Here is a 17,657-nt window from a genome sequence, read left to right as displayed (position 1 = left end):
TCATCCTGAACCTGGACAAACCCTCATATACCAACACAGAAGAACAAACAGCACCCAGCTCTTTTCACTGAGTCCTCTAAGAGGATGCCTAAGCTGTGCTTCTTCAAGAAAATGTTCCTGCTTTAAGAACCTGCTAATGTTCTAGTGACAGTGGCCAAAAATGCTTAATTCTCTCCAAGATCCATAGAAAAGGCCAATTAGCAGGAAGCTCTGGGAGCCAAAGGAGACTTTTCCAGCTCTTACCTGAGGCCATCAAGGTCTGCCTGGTGCCATACAGAGAAGGACTCTCTTAGCCGTATGACACATGCATCTTAGGTCCATGCTGGCTGTGGGCCACAGCAGATTACACCAAGGAAGAGGCTATGACTGACTTTCCATTTGCCTGCCACCATCTGCACAGAAGAGGTGCCAGAGGGCAGGAGATATCAGACACTAGAATATCATGACACTAAATTTATACACAGTAATCTAAGCTAGAAATGCAAGGGCAGTGAAAAGCAAGATAGATTCGTCGCTTCTTGGGGCACAGCAGCAAAAGCCAGGCAAATACATATTGTCAGGGATTTAAAAAACCTAAATGTATAAGATATGCACGCACGCTCGGGTATAGGCCTTTTAATTCACAGCTCTCCGTGCTGCGTTAAGCTGGCCACGTCACAGGAGCTAGCAAACCACCCTGACATTGTGTTTGATGCAGAAAACCTTGTGGCAGAGCCATGTCAGTAGGGCAGACAACCCTAACACAAGTTGGTGTGGGGGCAGGGGGGAACAGGGTGGTGGGAACAGAACTAGGCGGCAGGATACAGCACAGAAGGAGGATGGAGAGCCATTCAAACGGGACACAAAGAGGGAGAGGGAGACTTTCTCACACAGACATCCAGCTAAAATCGTTAAATAAGATCTCCAATTTAACACCCCCAACCCAGGGCATGCTTTATGCTGTCAGAGAGCTACATCAGAGAGCCTGATTCCCTCCTCCTGTATTGAATCTCTGATTTACTTACAATAAAGCACTCATTTCACCTGCCAAGATTTCTGTTGTGCCTGAGATGGTGAAACAGATCTGCCTCCATTGCTCTGGGGCTCTCAGCCGGATGGAGATGCTCCTGATCAGGCCTCAGCTGTGAGGCCAGTAACAGACCCTGCTGGCATGTGCTTGGGACAGACCACATTTACAGTTAGTCTCTGCAGCTGCAAGGGAGAATCTGAGCCTGTCTTTCACAGGCATGGCATGAGACACCCAGTTCTGGGTGGTGCTGTTCATCCCTCCTTCTGTGCCCCTGCCCCTCTCTGAAGGGCAACAGACCAGAAGAGGTGGAAAGACCCGAGAGAAAATGGAAAGAGACATTTGCACTTATCAGGAACTTTTTGGAAGCATTTGTTAGTATGCACTTTAGCTGTCACAGTTCAGGGTCACAGAGGGCTGATGCCAGTGCAAGTGACTGAAGCTCCTGAAATGGCCTGAGAGCAATGGAAGTGAATGTTCCTTGTATTGTTTCGTGCTTTAACTGAATGGGTTCTTAGAAGGGGACCTTCCTCTGGGTCCTGGCAAAGTCCTTATTTCACAGCAGCCAAACCCTGGACTCCACAGGAAGTGCTGGGTTCAAAAAACATACCCCCTTTTTCTGTAAAGCTTGAGCTCCATCCACACTCAGTGCTATGAGTCTGCAGTGAGGGGTATTCTTTTGCAACAGAGCAACCATGAGTAAGTCCTGGGGTTATAACAGAGAGGATGATCCCACCCTGTGCCTCCTACCTCCCCAAAGCACCTAGATACTGTTAGCATAGAGCAAGCCTTCCTCCCTCTACCTGTCTTCAAAGAAACTTTTCCTACTCCCCTCCACCACACACACTTTCCTCCAAAGGGTGTTACCCAGATCAATAGGTTTCTTGGGAGGGAAACACAAACACACGAAATCCTGCTGAGACCAAATTACTTACAGTCCTTTCAGAAGAGGCGTTCTGCCTCTTACTTTGCCAAGCGTTTGTTTCCAGACACTGGCTCAGATTTAAAGCCCCAGACGCTCAGCAAACACATGCTGGCTGACGTCTTTTTCACATCTCTGAACTCCTACCTCCAGTCACGAGAGTAAGAATGGTCTATTGTCATTGAAGGACAGACCAGACCCCTGTCCCAACAAGATATTATTTTTAAGTAATACCCAGGACTCTCCTCTCTGCATGTAGCATTTTCCACGCCTGTTCTGAACAGTGGGCAAAAAGAGGAGGCTTCTGGGCGACTGAACACAACCTGACTCAGATCCAGTGGCAGCAAACTCTAAATACTGGACTGGCAGAGGAAGAAGCAGTAGCTACATCTTCAGCTGCTGGCATAACATCCAAGACGGACTAGGTGGGTCCCCTACCTCTGGTCTCATTTAATTCGATTTCTGACTCTTATGCAGGGGATAGGATTATTGCTCCTCTCAGCGTGACTTGCAAACTACATAATACCATCATTTCATCTTCCCTTTCCTTGGGCTCTTACTTTGAATCGATGACCAAAATTGTACATTCCTGAATTTTTGTTTATTTTTAAACATTTACAGGTCAGGAAAAATGCACAGATAAGAGGCTTCTTAGGAGGTAAGTAACACAGAAACATATGATATAAACTTATTGCTACAGCGTTGATGCTTTTGGACAAAGAGTCTTGGGCTGTATAAACAGAAGTATATTGTCAAGAGCCAACCATCCTTTCTCTCAGCACAGGAGAGGCCACATTGCAACATTGGCCCTGATGCTGAATTATCATCAGTGGTGATGAAGCACAAGAACCCTCAGAGGCTTGTAATCCCTGTTGGCAGATAACAGCATACTGAGTAGCTCAAGAAGAAAGGTCAAAATTCAATACTGTATCTCATCATCATAAATCCCCAACCAGCCATCAAATAGAAGCTACCTTTCAAACGTTCACTATTTGAATTCCCATTTTTACCTTATGAGGGCATCACTTTTTCTGTAGTAGTTGAAGAATTGTTGGTTCTTTCAAAAATACCAGCTATTTAACACAGCACAAATATGTAGCCACACAAAAGCATCACATTTGTTTCCTCTGTCTTTACCAGGGGAACACTGGGTATTTTCAACTTGAGCCTGATGCAAAGCAGATCTCTGAGCAAGCTGAAAAAGCATATTTCCTTTTTTATTTTACTTTAGATTTAGCCACAACTCTAAAAGGCTAGGCTTTTACACTATAAGCTGCTTTCCACTTTGACAGCACTTGGCAGGCCCTGCAGATGAGAAATTTCCAATCAAGCAGATAAATCTGGTCTACAACTTTACTTTTTTTGGAAAGCCTCATCATGAAGTAATACTCTTAAAGTTTAGTTATATCCCTACAGAGAAATTGCTTAATATTAAAGTGACTCCTGCTAAATGACTTTCAAATTATTCAAGAATCCTTTAAGTAGCTGATGGATCGCTAACACAACTGTCACTGGATATAACTCAAAGCCTGCTCGGTTGCACTGCAGCTCTGCAGGCAGTTGGCCTCTGTTCTGATTCTGTTCAGGGCACAGGCAGCAAACACCAGGAACGACGCAAAGCTCAGCCACAATAACAACTTTTTTTTATAAAAACGTTGGAAATATCACAGATGTAGCAGAAACGGACAGCAGAAATGAGGTTTTTCTTCTTCCCTTCTCCCATCATAAAAAAAGCAAGAAGCCAAAGTAACTTTATTGTTTAATTTGTAAATATGACCACAAGGATGCTTGTGACTTTTCACAACAGAGCTCAAAGCTACATCTATACTTGTACAAGGGAACAGATCACTACAGCTGTGGGCAAGTATATTACAGGTTTCACACATGAAAGAAATGGACTAAAAACACAATTTCCACCTTAAAAGCAGACAAACGACATGGGAAAATTCACTTCTAAAAAGGAAACTTATCTTAATCATTTATGATGCAAACCAACCGCCAGAGAAATCAATGAGAGTCTCATCGAGTCCTTCATAATCTTTTCAACAAGGGAAATCTTAAGATCTTTTCATATATCAATGAGTGACACTTATTGGTAGTACTATATACCCTAGGAACATGTAATGTACTGCATACAGTAAAACTGGGTAACGTGAAGCAGACCAAAAAAAAATAATAAAAAAAAATCAGTGTCTTCTCCAGTAAGCAGTTATCACAGGGTTTTTTCCCCCCTGGAAAACTATTCAAATTTTAGCTAAAAATATAAACACAGCAGCAGTTTGAGTAAACAAGGAAGCTGAAGCTGTCATATATTCTGAGTATGTAAGCAAAAGGGGTAGATTTAAAAGGTCGCCCTACAGACTCCACGTATATACTGGCCTCTTCTCCAATAGCAACTGATCAGCTTGGTCAGCTGCATCCCCCAAGTAGAAACATTCCCCACTTACACCAGTGCTTCACATCCTGAACTTAAGCAGTCACCAAAACATTAAAGCATATAAAAATGTCTTCATCCACTTGGGCCAACACATTTTCCCAGCATACATGGACTGGAATATGCTGTGTGCACAGAAGCAGGCCTGTGCACAGGCTTTATTTTCTAGCCAGGAAGCAGCTGGCTATATTTGCCCTGGTCATGACGACCCACCTGAACAGTGTGAGCCAAGTAAGCTTCCATAGAAATTCCCTCTCCATCTACCTAACTAGTCAGTTGGAGATCTCATACAGCCATTGTAAGCACCTATATATTCTACCTGACAACCGTCAGACTAGCTTCCAATCATGGCAAAGCGTAAGGACTAAGACAGCCCTTGCCGGCCAAAGGAAAGTATCTAAGCATTCAAAAAAATCAAACATGATGGGAGATCATTCCTAGTTACTGGGGATGAAGACAAATATGATGTTTTACACTGGAAATTAACACCATTTGAGTGATTTCCCTTCAGTTGGTAATGCACTCAGTTATACCACACAGCCTGCCACAAGATGCAGCTGCTATTTTAGGTTGCTTTTTCTGTTTTCTTTCTAACTGTATCAAGCATCACAGAGTTTAAAGATGGCCAACAATCTCTTCTCCATTTGAGGATCATAACACAAACAAGCTGTGTATAAGTTTGAAAAAGTAAAACACTGCAACACTCCAACTATACAAGTTATCACTGCAGAAACAACCAAGGATTGCATACAAGCCCTTTGGAAACTGCTTCTATATGAATTGCATCACATCCTATCCCCTCCTCCACCCACGCAGGGTTGCAGTAGTTGAGCTTCTGCATTGCTGCGCAATTCCAGGTATAGCAGCAAAAAGTCCATGCTGTCCACTTTGGAGTCCAAGTGGTGGATGCATAGTTGGACCAATGTCCATCTTCCCCCAGGGGATGATGCAGCAATACCTTGCATCCTGGCATGCCAGCATTTCAGACTTGAGCAGGTCTTACAGATGCACTGTGCAAGTAACAAGCTAGATCTGGCTGTTTCATAAAGGACGGGGAAGGGTGAGTCATTAAGACAAGCAATTAGTGGCTAAAGGAAATCTGTGAACAGAGGCAAAATGAGAAGCAAAATGATTTTTGCAGCAGCAGCACAGCTCTTGGAATTAAGAATGCATTTTAACAGCAGCTGACAAGGGCCACCTGCTGACAGGTAGGGAGGGCTTAGGTAACCTGGAGTTCTACCAGAAGAGATACGGTCCCCTTAATGTTTTACCATCTTCATGCAACAAGCAGAAAGGGTTTTCTCTTAAAAAACTAGTTGTGCTTGTACACTGTGATTCTCTGCTGGACTGGTTACATCTGTCTTGGTTGTTACTGTCAGCTCTGGGAAATTATTCTTGATGAATCAGTACCTGTGTGAGCAAAGGAAAAATATTTAGAGTTGAACTCCCAACCCAGCTCCACATTTCGCTTTTCTCCTCTTCACGTCCACTTTGAATTTTAGATGTCCCACGCAACACTTGGGGTCAAGTAGCAATCTGCTGCACCCGTACAACACCTGCACTGGCAGCATAGCAGTGATACTAGTTGCCAGAACATGCAAGCAAAAACAACAGCAAAAAACAAAGTGCCCTGAATGGGCAGTTCAGCATCTCGTATTGAGGACAGTGCAAATATAAGTACTCCCTTTCACATTAGATAACGTAATGCACATGTTAGCTTCCTGTGAGACACCAATCTCTCTGTTTATACTATTACCCTAGCAGTGCTGGGCTGCCAGAGATCAGCTTCAGAGCCTGGACAGCTCACTTGCAAGACAGTTTGGTCACAACATTTACCAGGACTCAACACAGACAATTTACCAGGCATACACTGGAAAGGGACACCATCTTTTCAAGACACTGATTGATGTATAATGCAGAGTAAAACAAGAGGTCATTTCTGCAAGCTCCACCATGAACAGAGAGCTGGAGAGGGCCTCCAGCGACCATTTCTGTCCTCCCATCCCTTCTATGGCCTGTCTGAAGACCGTGGCTTTCCTCATTTCTTCTTTCCCAGGCTAACTGTAATTCATTCGCTTCTTTCTATAAATTATTTTCAAGACTTCCAGTTGCTCTTGTCACTATTCTGAGCACTCTTCAACCACTCCACATCTTTCCTGAAGCTTAGTGTTAACACTGGATGCTGTATCCAACTGAGGATTCAGGCTATAAGGAGGATTACTTTATACATCTCTCAGGTAACAAAACATGAGCTATTTATATTCCATTTCAGAGGGGCTATAATCCCCAGATACTTCTCTGCAGAACTGCTGCCTCATAAGACTTCCCCTATTTTGTTCGTGCATAGGTAGTGATTCCCTAGTAACTGTAACATTTGCATTTGTTCTTACTGAATTGCCATCTATTTTTCAGCCAAACTGCAAAGCTGGCCCTGCTTTGAGCAGGGGTTGAACTAGATGACCTCCAGAGGTCCCCTCCAACCCCAGTTATTCTGCAGTTCTGTGGCCTGCCCTCTAGGTGATTCGGCGTTTACTGCAACCAAGAAAATGCCCAGTAACTAGTAATCCATGTAGATTTTATTAGGGGGTTGGAAGTCAGTCTAACTGAACTTGACCTCAGTGGATATGAAATCATCTCCTGAAAGAGGGTGAAACAATTGAACTGGGAACATTTGGCACAGGTAGAAGCTGTCTTGCAGACAGAAAATATTCTCTAAGAGAGAGGGAGCCAGGCTCTAAGGTTCAGGCTGATTAAATCCTACCACATAATCCTTCATTCTCAACAGCCACCCTTCTTATCCTGATGTCTTTAAAGATAAGAATTCACTGCATACATCAATATTATGCTTGGCTTTCACTTTCCATTAGAGATCATCACTCTAGACCAATTGCTCCACAGACCTTGATGAAAAGGTAAATGTGGCTTATGACCAGACACTGGACTGCAGCTCAGGAGATCTGGGGTCCACTCTTCGCTCTACAGTTTATCCTAGATGACACAGGATGGCTATAGTGATCTGCCATAACACCCCATCTTGACAGTGAGAAGATAAAACTTACTCTTACCCTTAAGTCTGTATTTTCTATTCAGTTTTTATGGTATTCAGAGCTAAAATGAACCAACTATAATGGATCCAGCACAGCAGCTCCGAATTTTCCAGAGGGCCTCCAGCACAAAGACAGCTAAAATAACTCTGGGTCATTTGCACGTTTTCAAAGGCAAGGGAGCAAAATAAGATATTTTAAGCCCTAGCAAGAATTATTAAAATATATCAGCTGGAAAACTGCACTGGGGGGGGCACCACACACATGTAAGGGAGAAAATTTAGTTCTTATATTTCTCTCCTGATATTAGACAATGTCAATACAAGCATCAATAACTAACACTAACTTTTCTTCCAGTGACATACCAATTTAGCACTGCAAATGCTGAAAACTCATTCAGGTCACAGAATGGATTTAAAGAGGGCTTACCCTGCTCAGGTAGCTGCTCTTGGATTTCGGTTGCATTCATTTGATTTTGCCAGCAATCTCTTTCAGGAGGCCTTTCAAATCACAGAGCTTAAAAGTATAAAAAAGAAGTTTTATACATATATAAAGTCAATTTAAGTTATTCCAACAGATGATTGCATTGTGGAATGTGGGGAAAGGGAGAAAAAAAACAAGCAAGCAACAGTAAGAACCTTAAAATACCCTAAAGCATCTATACAACATCAGCAACAACTGGCATACTGACAACTGCCTTAATACGAACTCTGCTTTCCTAGCTACCCTGTGAATACCAGTCAGGTTAGTCAGGAAGCAATAACTAACTGCTATTTGTATTCAGTAATCATATTGTGGAGGCAAATGAAGCAGTATTAATACCGCTTTTCACAGGAAAGCGATCTGAATAATAAATACAACTAGTTAAGTGCCTCACCAAATATTATCCCAGACATGACAATATTTGAAAGGACACCCCCAATTACAGCTTCCAGCAATGCAATTAATGCAGTGAGTCCTGATGCATACATATTTCACAGAGTTAACAAGCAAGCATCATGACAGCTGCAAGCTACAAACTATATTCTATGTCCTTTCCCTCCTTCACAGAATTGCAGAACGGCCAAGGTTGGAAGGGACCTCTGGAGATCATCGAGTCCCCTCACCCTGCTCCAGCAGGGTCCTCTAGAGCACGTTGCCCAGGATCGCGTCCAGGCACCTTTTGACTATCTTCAGAGAAGGAGACTCCACCACCTCTCTGGGCAACCTGTTCCAGTGCTCTGTCACCCTCACAGGGAAGAAGTTTTTCCTCATGTTCAGATGGAACTTCCTGTGGTTCCGTTTGTGCCTGTTGCTTCTTGTCCTGTCACTGGGCACGGCCCCATCCTCTTGTCCTTCAGATACTTGTACACATTGATCAGATCCCCTCCTCAGTCTTCTCTTCTCCAGGCTGAACAGGCCCAGCTCCCTCAGCCTTTCTTCACAGCAGAGATGCTCCAGGCCCCTCATCATCTTTGTAGCCCTCCTTTGTAGCCTCCTAGAGATACATTCAGTAACTCTGCCTTCTCTGTATCCTTCGTCATCAGGGCACCCACTCCATTCAGCAGCAGGCCCACATTTTCCCTAGTCTTCCTTTTGCTACTGATGTATTTGAAGAACCCCTTCTTGTTGTCCTTGACATCCCTTGCCAGATTTAATTCCAAATGGGCCTTAGCCTTCCTTGTTGCATCCCTGCATACTCTGACAACATCCCTATATTCCTCCCAAGTGGCCTGTCCCCCTTTTCCACAGTCTGTACACTTCCTTCTTCTGCTGGAATTTTGTCAGGAGTTCCCTGCTCATCCAGGCAGGTCTCCTGCCCACTTTGCTGGACTTCTCACTCAGAGGGATGTCTCTGTCTTGAGCCTGGAGGAAGTGATGCTTGAATATTAAGTAGGTCCCTGAAGAGGCCAAAGTTAACTCTCCTGAAGTCCAGGGTTGTGATCCTACTTATTGCCCTGCTTCCTCCTCGCAGGATCCTGAGCTCCACCATCTCATGGTCACTGCAGCCAAGGCTGCCCTCAACCTTCACATCTCCAGTCAGACCTTCTTTGTTTGTTAGTACAAGGTCCAGCAGCGCACCTCTCCTTGTTGGCGTCTCCACCACCTGGGTCAAGAAGTTATCACGAATGTTCTGCTGGAGCCTCCTCAATTGTGCCTAGCTGTGCTGTCTTTCCCAGCAGCTGTCAGGGTGGTTGAAGTCCCCCATGAGAACCGGGGCCTGTAATGGTGAGCCTACTTCCAGCTGTCTGTAGAAGGCCTCATTGACTTCCTCTTCCTGATCAGGTGGCCTGTAGTAAACCCCCGCAACCGTGTCACCCATGCTAGCCTGCCCTTTAAGCCTTGCCCATAAGCTCGCAATTTGCTCCTCATCCACCCCGAGGCCGAGCTCAACACATTCTAGTTGCTCTCTCACGTAAAGGGTGACTCCCCCTCCTTGCCTTCCTGGCCTGTCCTAAAAAGCATGTAACCATCCATTCATGCTACTGCAACTCCCCACTTCGGAGTCCAAATACATAATCAGTCAAGCTCTCAAATATAATATACATCGAGGTCTTTTCAGTATTACAGTCATAAAAAGTAGGATTTGCATGACGGTCTAGTGGGTTAGTAGCTTTATACAGATACAACACAGGATATCTCTATGATACAGAAGAGTGAATTAGCCACAGAATTTTTGTAATTAAAAGTCTTCCCACCCTGCAACATAAAAGGAGCTTTCTCTGTTTATCTAGCAGGTGGTTTCTGTGCTATCAAAAGCACAACCAGGGTTGCCACAATACATCTGGACTGTTGCTACTTTTTATAAGCAGAGCTTGAACACGAAATATAGAATTAACGATCATATGCCTTTAGCACTAGAGGTTAAACTTTGACACAAGATAAATTTGAGAAGGGTATACTCTGACTGTGCAATACCTCCCCTTCCCCCCAGCCTTTCATGGGTCCATTACACAGCAGAATACTGCAGTTTTATATGATAGAAGTTATTTTTACTTCTACGCCACCCAAAGAATACTGAGAAACACTTCTACAATGCTTAGCAAGCGTCTTCTACTTCATTTTCCAGCACAATATGAAGCTACACTGAGAATCAAAGTTGCAAAGCGACATATTAAAATAAGTCCCATGAAAATGGGGTCTTGATGACGGTAACTGCTGCAAACAGCTCCCAGTGATGCTCGGTTTCTGTGTGCACCACTACCATCTTTCCCAGACAGAGGCACATCCCCTAGAGCAGTCAAAACACAAATACCTTTGCATCCAGTTGTCTAAATCGATGCACCATCCTGAAAATAGAAAGAAAACACAGAAGAGAGGATTGAGTCCATGCATTAGAGAAGCTACGGCTGACCACCCTCCCTTTGCAAAACTACACAGAACCACCTTAGAGAATCCTATCTGAAATTGGTAAAAGATGAGGACTAGATATGCTAAAGAGTGGTGCTAAGGCACCTGCAGAGTGTGAAGTTCTCATTCTCAGCAGCTTGTCCTCTTTGCAAGTAGTCAGAGGTCCCTTACAAAGCACATAAGACTGCAGATGTCCCTGCTCCAAACATCATGATCTCATTTTTCCAAGAAGGCATGTCTGTGAGTGGTTTGATTTTGTTTTATTACAAATACAAAAAGCTAACTTACAAATTACTGTTAGTGCTTCCCTTTTCCATTTTCCTTGTCAAAATCCTTTGGCTTCCAGAATAAAACTCTTATTTATTCATTTATTTGTTCAGCTTATTATTTAATGTTGAGTGTCTCTAGGTGGTCTTCACAAAAACACTTAAAGACAGCAATGACCACAGCAGGGACAGAGGGACACCCTAGAAGAGTCCGGTCCTTCCCATTCAGTCTTATCAGTTCTCTCACTACATTTGATTTAAGGAAATTCTGAAGCTGTTGAAAGCTAGCTACAAAATTATACCATCATACACATCAAACATTAGGCAGGTTATTACTGCTGTTTTCTAGCTCTCTTTAATATTTCTCTTTACTTTTAAACTATTATTCCGAAAACATTGGGACAGACCCCAGAAATAACCAAAGTGTTATATTCTAACAGGTGAAGAAAAGTAGTCCAAGTTGCTAAATCCTCCAATTCAGTCACTCCCAATAGCGGTTTCCCCATCCCCAGAAGTCCCTCCTGCTCATGCTAAGTAGAGATTTCCATATACATTGATGCTATGGGAATCCTTGATATTTCAGACCACATTTTAAGTATTCTCTAATTGTATAATTTTACAAACTACGTAGCTCTCACATAGAGCTGGCTTTCCAGCATGAGATCTCAAAGTACTATAGGAATACAGCATTTTCTGCTCAAACTGTACAATAGAAAAACTCAAATACAGAAAGATGAAATTATCTGAGAAATATTATGATAGATGTTTTGGAACAAGTGTGCTCAACACATCTACCTAGATACTGCGTGTATAATACGCCATGATAATCCCACAATATTGTCATTAACATCTTACCAGCCCAATGAACTATTTCTGAAGCCATGCTACAGCAGCTGATAAAAACAATCATTCAATTCAAAACAAAATGGGCAGGTTTAGGGTGACGTTTATTTAAACGCTCATTAGTTTATGAACATTCAGAGCTGCTGAAAACTTGATTTTATTAAAAATACTTGACAGAAGGTTAAGCAAGTAAAGACAAAAAAGGGCAGACATACTCTTCTGACGAATCGTTTGCTTTGGTATTGACTTTGACAAGGTAATTTTCTTTCATGACAGCTTCCCATGACAGAGTTTCATTGTCCTCATTTTTTAAGCCTGGGAAATGTATATTGGAAAAAAAAGAAAAAAAACAACACATTGTATTAACCTAATTTCTCTCTCCGTTGCTGAGATGTGAAAAGTTAGTGCTTCCATTCACAGAGCCTAATGATTCCATTCTCTGCTTACAAAGCGTTCGCAGCCCTACTTCACAGCTGTAACATTGCTCTAATAGAAATAAGACACGGATACATTTTACTCTTGGCAGCCAGAACTGGTAAAAACAAAACAATTCCCCCCCCCACCCCAAATAAAAGAAAATGCACACACACCACACAAAACAAAAACACCCTCCTCCCAAATCCAAAACACACTCTCTAGAATTTCCTGAATTGTGATTAATGTGCCTTGTAAAATGGCAGGCATTTCCATAGACATACAGACATAAAACACTCCAGAAAAGCCCAAAGTGGATTTTGAATTTTGCATTTATACTCATTTTTTCGACATTATCACATTTTGGGTCATTAAGAGTAACATCTATTAAGAACCACACTGTATGACTTATCATTGAACTAAACATTTCAAAGCATTTTCTTCTCTAGAAAGCATCTCCTGTTGATGCTGTAAATTAAGGAGTGACACAGAGCAAGACATACTTTGAGGCATCAAAGTCCTCCAGGAAAACACTTCTGCATTTTATCCTGTTCTAATAGAACAGCACAAACCACATGCGTTTTGAGGAAAAAAAAAAAAAAAAAAGCAGTGAGCTACAATCCCCCCCCCACAGAAGTCAGCACAAGCTCTGCATATCAGTTTCAGACTGTCATACCTGTTGTCACCTCCAGACCAACTGCTGCTCACTAAAGAGGTCTGGCTCCAGAGGCAATTGCTTAAATCACAGAGGTGCGCAGGCACACGGCTGTCACACCACTGTCAGAGCCAGCTTTAGCTTAAAAGCTATAAAAGCAGGAATGGAACTGAGGCAGCCTGATGAGGAATAACACCAAAAGGGCAGAAAAGTTCTCCAGCACTTCCTTTGGGTTTGATAACTTTCCATTTCAAATGGCACATGGCTCTTGCTGTCACGGGACAGAAACATCACTCCTTGCATCACAGAGCATGTCAATAATCAAAGGCTGTTTGAGAATGGAGGCTCTGAATTGTGCTTCCCCTACACACATACACACACATTTCACTTGGGGAAATCTTTCACAAAAGCATTTTTTTTGCTAGAGGTAGAATGGCTGGAGGAGGGGGTGTATGTGAGGAGGCTCCAAGTCTGGATTTTCTGTCTTCACTCTGCAAATATCAAATATCCGTTCCTGAGACAGAAGCAGGTCCATGGCTGACATCCGATTTAAGCCCTGATTCCACCACCCAGTGGTCTTCTAACCTCACATAGCCTCACTTCTTAGCCCAGACACCCACAGGCTTTTAAGCATCCAAATCCCAATCAGACCATTTGCTAAGATTTTGCAATAGTCAATATATTAGTGCTGCTTCCTCCATGCAGTTCTCAGTTCTCCTCATCAGCACAGCTGCGATGATATTCTGGCTTTAATTCTTTCATTTGCTTCCAGAACAAGCTCACTGTGCACCACTTGAGGAGAAATATCTGCAATTAGAGTATCTGCCCAACAAGGAAATCAAACACTGCTTCGGAAAGACAAGATAATTTTGTCAGTGCTAAGACATTTTATACCCCAAAGCAAGCATCTTTCTCCTAAACTAATAACACATCCAGTCTGTGCTGCAGGGCAACAGTCAGGTCGCTGATAGATAGGAACAAGTCTGTCAGTTAACTTATCCTCTCTCATCTGCTATGAATGGCACTTCAACAACAGCAGCAACAAAAGACAAATCCGGAGAAGATGCTCCATTCTGGGGGTGGGGGGAACATGTTAAAACAATTCATATCTGTGTCCTCCGACAGAGTAAATAAAGCGGAAATAGCTATGGGACTGACTCAGCCAGTCCTGCATTTTGAAGGATCGTTTCCTGACACAGTTTGCTTATTTGGCTGTGCCCAGAGGGCCAGAAGACTCTCTGCTTTCTCTTTCAATCAGAAGAGCCTCTAAAGAAGTTTACACTCTACCAGGCTGCCCTAGCAGCAGTGAGCTTCATTAGCTGGAAGACTATAAACGAAGGAGAAAAGCAACACAATTCCAGAAGGTACAGCAGCAAGCAGAGAGCACTGAATAAATTCATCCAAAACCCACAGCAGCTGAAAGTCATCTTCATCGTCTGCATGAAAAGCGCAAAACATCCCATTTCAGTTCTCATCAGCATCTGAATGGGTAGTGCATCCCTCCTGCACTGTTCCCAAGTGACAAGAAATCCTTGATCTTACATGCTCTGTATGTTTAGATAACTTGCAGCAGAGGTGGTCTAATGCAAAAAGCTTTCAAAGATAGAAAGCAGCACAGGCACCTCTAAACAGGCAGGATTAATTTTAAGACAAGTCATTTACACACACGAGCCAACTGCGCTTTGAAATTGCTTGGACAAAGAAAGCACTGGATGATTCTGCACATTACTCAAGAGCAGCAGATCTCATGGTAACACACAAAATCTGCCTAACCAGAGCAAAATCAGAGCTATTTGGAGCAGAGAAGTTAAAAAAAAAAAACAAAAAACAACAACCCCCCCCAAAAAAACCCCACAGACAAAAATCCCACAACAAAAGAAACATTTTTTTCAGTGCTCAGTTGGAAGCTTAACGAAAGAAGTTAGCAGTATAATTCCCCATACCCCAGAGAGAGCGCGACTTTGAGTACTAAAGGAAGATTATGCCTGAAAAGCAGCCAGGACTTTGATGTCAGTCTCATCAGAAAGACCTCCATCACATGCAAAACGACAGTGTTGCTGGAAAAAATGAATGAGCTGCTCCTCATTTCCACAACAACTACTTCCTCCAGGATCTACGTTGCCCTTGAAAATTTCCCCCCGAAACACTAACTGCCTGGTTTGAGTACAGCATGCCATGGAAGAGTTGCAACGCACTTGTCACAGAGCCGACTCTTAGGCAATAAGAAATAATCCTACTCACAACAAATAGATGGCTCTTTGCTTTCATTCTTACAGCAGCATTTAAAAAACTTCCTCATCACCATGAAGATGTAGGCAAAGATGACAAAAGGGAAGGGGATAGTCAAGCGACTGCAATATTCTTGGACCAAGAAGTAACGCTGGAACTTCCACACTTGGTCATTGTTCTCTTGCACTGATCCAACAGTGTAGCTAACAGAAAAAGAAAGAAAATATGTATGTCGTTAGTTATTCACCAAAGAACTCCATCAGAGCCAAGTAACATGGCCTTACTGTTTGTTACACCAGAGAATGTTTTTGTAAAGTCAGCCTGGAGCTGGTCATTTTTACTGGCTAGGAGGTTACTGAGTTTATCTTCCTTTCTAGAGAGCATCCTGCAGATGGAAGGAATTAAGACAGCAGAAAAAACCCTTGAAGTTGCAAATAAACTGAAAAAGAGGAACAGGGAGAAAATACTCCACATACTTTCACTACCTTAGCCCTAGGCAATTTTCTTCCAGTATAGACACATGAGAACAGGATGCTTCTTTGCAAAATACTGCGTCTCATTAATTCACCAGATAACTTACTAAAAATAGACCATTTACAAAAAAATGGAAAACTCCTGAGATTTTTAGTAGAGGTATTAAGAGAGCTCCAGTCATGCATCAAACCTACTGTACTGAACACTGTACAAACTCAGCAAAGCAGAAGCCACAAAAGGAAACAGCTTGCAGACTGTCTGACCTTTCACTGCTGTCATTAAAGGGTAGATGGAGATTTTCAAAATGTCTACGTTGAGATCCTGATGGGACCCTTGGAGGAGGATAACCCAAGACCTTCACGTACAAGTATTCTCTTGGAAATTATAATCTATCATTTGTAGAAGATGCAATCCTTAATTTCAAAAGTATCTGAAGTACGTAAAATGTAAACTAATATTCATTCTTTTCAGTTGACGCATGCTAGACGCAAAGAAGAAATAAGATTCTCTGTTATAATTACCATGTGTTAATTTTAACAACATAGAGAGACTGATTTTTGGACTAGTGTCTAATAGTCACCAGCATTGTTAAAGACTGGCAAATACTATACACACGCTGGTCTTAGGAGAAGCCATCACAGATGCACACCACACACTTCTAAACGCATCAAGGAAAACCATCTTAGGTTCCTGTTTGCCCACAGGCCCTCTTGAGTTCAGTACAATTCAACACTGCTGCTTCTTTAATTTGTTCAGTCTATCGCCAAAATGCACCTAAGCAAAGCTCTGAGAGTGTCATTAGAGAATTCACACCAGGTCCTTCCACAAAATAAGCTGACTGGCAAAAAGTAGGTTTTTACTGGCGTAACTGTACCACTAGGTGCTGTTAAAATAAGTGAACGTTCCAACAAATATCAAAAGCTTCTGGGTTAGACCTGGCTTGCTGCTATATTTTCCTTTATTAACGTGAATTGCTTTCACCCTTCCTAGGGAGCTTAAGCGCTATCTTCTGTTCCAAGGTCCTGTGCAGGTTAAGAAAACACAGGTATAATAGATAGATATGTTCCAGCAGTCTTTCCTGGCACCCATTCTAACCACCTTGCCAAAACTCACATTTCTGACCGACTTTGGAGCCCAGGTCAGCATGAAAGGAAATGTTCATAGCAGAGGGGAAGGCTGATCCCAGAGCTGAGGGGTTCTCAAATTATCACACCAATGAATCTGATCTCAGACTAGCCAGGAAAATCTACACTGGCATTTGGAAGGGAGATCTTCCTCAGGCAAACCAAAACTCCTCAGCAGCTCCTCTAAATACACCTGTTGCCAAAGCCAATTCCTGCCAAGCCTGTCACAGTGAGGGTAACATCAAAACACAAAAAGAATTGTAGTGGACCTCAAGAAATCTCTTCTTCTGACCGAGGAACTCAGAAAGCCTCGGAATAGCCCACTGCGAAGCACGCCAGGAAAGCAGCAGCAGACGTTCCTCCAGCAAGCTGCATCCCTCATGCCTCCTCCCTGCCACTTCCCTTCTCCCATTCCACCCCCGAGTCCTGCCAAGCATATACTAACCTAAACACATCACGGCATAGCATGGACCACAGCCTCACTCTGCTGAACCACCTGTGCCACATCAGATGTGAGGGACTTTCCTTATTTAACTCACCTCTGTGTAAAAGCTTGCAGTATAAACACCAAAGATTTGTGGAAGAAGCTCACGAAACACTTCCCTAAGGATCAGCTCTGGTTTGGTGTTGCTAGTCTGAATACAGTCAACATATTAGGTGATCATGACCATCACCATTTTTATTTCACAAACCAATACTCAAAGGACATGTGATAAGGTCAGCAGCTACCAGCAGCACATTTCAGATGTCTGATTCATCTGCATGGGCTGTCTAACACTTCACAAGATGCTGGAACAGATCTCCTGACTGGTAGATCCACAGATTAGTTACCGTGTACAAACAGAGGTGATGGCATTTTTCAAGACAAAGTCCTTTTATGTGGTCCACTGCCTGTGGTGTAAGTCAGAACAATAAA

The 17,657-nt window shown here is 42.9% G+C and overlaps 1 protein-coding gene across 1 annotated transcript in view; it reads right to left on the bottom strand.

Moving 5' to 3' along the window:
* Positions 1-3,669: 3,669 nt before the first annotated feature.
* The window catches only part of TRPM8 (transient receptor potential cation channel subfamily M member 8), a 58,521-nt gene continuing 44,533 nt past the window's right edge, over positions 3,670-17,657 (bottom strand). Inside the window, exons 21-25 of the mRNA XM_009681821.2 lie at positions 15,156-15,346; positions 12,061-12,160; positions 10,642-10,675; positions 7,836-7,922; positions 3,670-5,772 (exon numbers count right to left, since the gene is read on the bottom strand). Coding sequence (XP_009680116.2) covers positions 7,872-7,922; positions 10,642-10,675; positions 12,061-12,160; positions 15,156-15,346 — 376 coding nt within the window. The 3' untranslated portion in view covers positions 3,670-5,772; positions 7,836-7,871. The remainder of the gene's footprint in view (positions 5,773-7,835; positions 7,923-10,641; positions 10,676-12,060; positions 12,161-15,155; positions 15,347-17,657) is intronic.

Source organism: Struthio camelus, chromosome 6 (genome assembly GCF_040807025.1).
Source record: "Struthio camelus isolate bStrCam1 chromosome 6, bStrCam1.hap1, whole genome shotgun sequence".
In the NCBI taxonomy this organism is placed as follows: Eukaryota; Metazoa; Chordata; class Aves; order Struthioniformes; family Struthionidae; genus Struthio; species Struthio camelus.
This window is presented reverse-complemented; position numbering and strand designations above follow the sequence as displayed.